Source organism: Aedes aegypti, chromosome 2 (genome assembly GCF_002204515.2).
Source record: "Aedes aegypti strain LVP_AGWG chromosome 2, AaegL5.0 Primary Assembly, whole genome shotgun sequence".
NCBI classification, from domain to species: domain Eukaryota; kingdom Metazoa; phylum Arthropoda; class Insecta; order Diptera; family Culicidae; genus Aedes; species Aedes aegypti.
The window spans coordinates 77,865,845-77,869,473 of record NC_035108.1 but is presented as its reverse complement, the minus strand read 5'-3'; the positions used below and the strand labels follow the sequence as shown (position 1 = coordinate 77,869,473).

The following is a 3,629-nucleotide window of genomic DNA, read 5'->3' as shown; positions in this document are numbered from 1 at the left end:
TTAAGTTCGTGACCCATCTTCTGTCATTTTGCGCGAGTGCATCGCCGAGAAAAATTTCTCGCGGTTGTTTTCCCGAACGCGATTCCTTTGTTTCTTGCTCGCTCCCACGGGCTTTTGGCCGGCCGATTCCTCGTTTTTGTTTTGGTTACCTTGTTTCGTCAGCAATCAATTTTCTGGTGCGCGAAAGGAAAGAAGGAAGGGAAGGAAAATACGCGCGCCAGCAGCTAAATAACGGACGAAAAATACGGACGACAGTGTGAAGGCAAAGAGCGCCAAAGAAGTCCGCCTAAATTTTCCCGCAAAAAAATCTGCTTTCGGGGACACGGGTCAGCGCCAAACAGTCATCAACCTGATAAGAGACGAACGTATAGGATCAAAAAGGTGTGGATTATGTGCTGGAATTTAATACGGATTTCGCGGAAATGAATTCGGTTCTGAACTTCTTCGGGCGCCAATACGGAAATGGTAAGTTGGGTAGAGGTTCGCTTATGGGGCAACAGGAAATTTCATGAAATTTAACTTTCTGTTACAGGGTTTACAGCTTCGTACGATCCGGCGATGATGCGATTGGCTGTCCACGAGCAGGACAGTTGGAAGGGTATCACTCCATCGCTGTTAACGTCGGACTTTAATCCGGCTCCGCCGATTTTGGCGGCAAAGTTTGCCAAATGCGAGGGACAGGAACATATCCTGGCCATTGCCAATGAAGATGGTAAGATTGCCCTCCAGGATACGAATCTGAGGAATGAGGAACCGGGTGGAGAGCGGGCCCTGGAGGGGAAACAGTGTCATATGAATGCGGTCTTCGATATCGAGTGGATGCCGGGAAATATGAGTTTGGTGTCGGCTTCCGGAGATCACACGGCGCGATTGTTCACCGTGACGGAATCGAGTCTGGAATGCATGCGGATATTCAACGGTCATTCGAGATCGGTGAAGACTGCGGCTTTCCGGCGGACGGATCCGGCTGTGTTTGCCACCGGAGGAAGGGATGGAGTGATAGTGCTGTGGGATTCGAGGGCTTACTTTGGATCGAACATGGCACCGAGGGCGGATAACTGTATAGTCAGCGGACACGCTGGAGGACCAGGAACGCCTTCTGGGTATAGGAAGCGAACGAGAGCGACGCCAAAGATTCCACCGAACGTTTGCAGCAGTAGCATAACCGGTCTTGCGTTCCAGGACGACAATACGTTGATTTCCTGCGGGGCCGGAGATGGAATAGTGAAGGTGTGGGATGTTCGACGACATTACTCCAGTCATAACCGTGATCCGTTACCAAAGTATAGTTTTCCTTATGCTGGCACCACGACGTTGAAAGGATTCACGAATCTGTTGATTGACCACACTCGAATGCGGTTGTATGTAAATTGTATGGACAATCATATCTACTGTTACAATATTTCAACTTATGCGGCTGAGCCGATCCAAAAGTACAGCGGATTGAAGAATGATACGTTCTACATCAAGTCATATCTGAGTCCGGATGGACAGTACCTGATAAGCGGGTCTAGTGACGAAAAGAGTTACATTTGGAATGTGGACAACCCTAAACCATTGGTCCGATTGTGTGGCCACACAGTGGAAGTCACGAGCGTAGCTTGGATGCAAACTCACCAGGACATCCGGATTGTGACCTGCAGCGACGACGCTAGACACAAAATTTGGAGGGTTAGCCCAGAGGAGATCGATGAGGACACCAAAGTGCAATACAGAGGACATTCTGAGTATTGTGATAGCTATAGGCAGGAATTAGCTAAGGTTCGTCTGAAATCGCTGGAGTTTACTCCTCGTTCCATACGAAGGCTCGTGGAAGAGAACGAAAAGACCCCGAACACCATCGAAAAGAAACCAACGGCCAAGAGGACGTTTTCGGAGATGAACGGACACAGTTCGGAAGATCCTTCAACGTCCTACGTGGAAATCAAACGTCCCAACATCGAAACACGCGGCCGACGTCTGTTCAGCCCTGCCAATCAAAACTCAAGGTCATCGGGAATTGCTGCCCTCGAAATCGCCTCCTCATCAGCTTCTTCACGTAGTTTGACTACGGTCCTCGAAGAAAGCGAAGAGCCATCGCCAACGCACTGCAAGTCTCCCCTCGCCATGTCGGATCTCAATCTCAAATCTCCGGAACCGGACGAACCCAGCACCAGCAAACTCCCCAACGGCCTATCCTCACCCACCATCAACCTTCCGAACTTCGTCCTCGATGGAGACGCCCCACATTTGGTCAACGTGAACAAGCGCAAACTAAAAGAGAACGTGGACTGGCTTACGAAAATCCGCAAGCAAAAACTACTCCAAGCCTCGAAAACCTTCGATTCTACCTCCTCCAGCAACAATGGCCTAGGACTGTCAGCAAACCATTCGGAAGACGTGTCCCTGCTGCTCTCGCCACGATTGCAGCTCCTGAAAACCTCCGAAGATCAACACCACCCGCTTTCCTCCAGTCCAAGCACTCCCCGGCGGAGAATGTCCCGGTGTGGTTCCGTTGATGGACAGCCCCGAACGCCCAGCAGTCGAGCGCCGAGCAGGCCAAGCACTCCGGAGACCTCTATTTTAAGATTTTTTACCGTTAAGACCCCGACTAGTTCCGCCGGAAGCGGAGCCAGTGGGAGCAATGCGTGAATTTCGATCCCCATTTCCTCTAGTTAACAAGTGTTCTGTATGATTTGACCATTAATATGCACTGGGATTTGCTTTTCTTTTTTTATGTTTTAATTTTCAAATTACACAAAAATCTACACATTTGACGAATGAATCATTGTTCCTCTTCGATTGCTTTTTAGTGTCTGAAGGTTTTCTATTACTTTCTAGTATTTCCTCACTTAGTTAGAAAACACGCCTCAAGATTGTTACTAACCTGCCTCAACTGCCTAATTATACTTACCGTAACACAACGTATTCTTATAGTTTTTCTAAATGAGATATAACGACTGAGAAGCGTATTAGACAATAGGTACGTGAATTTGTGAAACAGATTTCTAACGCCAATTTTATGCCATTGTTTAGAGCATACTTCCTATTAGGGTTAAAGATGGTAATGCCTGTAAATATTTTATTAGATGTATTTTTACCAAAAAAGAGAGGTCGGAAAGAGAAATATAATTGGAGCTTGAACTTGTAATCGGTGAGTTTTTTTTTTCTTTTGAGTACATGGTGTGAATCTGTCCTGAATGTCATATAAGTATGGGTTTCTCAAGAATACCTATTTACCCAAGCCTCACATTTGAATAATCTCAAAACCCAATTTACAAATAAAACGAAAAATGACTTTTATGACAACCTCTACATTCCAAATATATTCCTATTTAATTCTGGTATTCTTAAAAGGATAGTTTCAAATAGGGTAACTTGCTGTATTTTCGGCAGCTTTGTTCTCTTCGTCATGGATGGTTTTCCAAAAGCTATGGAGCTCAAAATTTGCATCACTACTTTTGAGTGATTCCAAGCAACAGCACCAAAATTTGGTAGTTTTTTTAATTCATTTTTTTCTATTGAGCTGAAACTTTGCACAGTTTTCCAGTTCCATCTAAATCGTCATTTTCCGATATCAAATCTTCAAGTTGAGTCACGACTAACTTTTCAAAAGGGTGTATGTGAAAATGGTTCAAAAATATTCAAAA

At 45.7% G+C, this 3,629-nt stretch overlaps 1 protein-coding gene across 1 annotated transcript; it reads left to right on the top strand.

Annotated features, from left to right (window-relative positions):
* On the top strand, positions 1-3,130 carry LOC5574032 (protein lethal(2)denticleless). Its single transcript, XM_001661071.2, has 2 exons — positions 1-465; positions 533-3,130. The coding sequence occupies exons 1-2, from the start codon at positions 423-425 to the stop codon at positions 2,629-2,631; spliced, it is 2,142 nt and encodes a 713-aa protein (XP_001661121.1). The 5' UTR covers positions 1-422; the 3' UTR covers positions 2,632-3,130.
* The last annotated feature ends 499 nt before the right edge of the window (positions 3,131-3,629 follow it).

Coding starts and splice junctions, on each gene's coding strand:
- LOC5574032 (XM_001661071.2), top strand. CDS start 423: ATGAATTCGGTTCTGAACTTCTTCGGGCGCCAATACGGAAATG. Junction 466..532: donor CGGGCGCCAATACGGAAATG/GTAAGTTGGGTA, acceptor TTTCTGTTACAG/GGTTTACAGCTTCGTACGAT.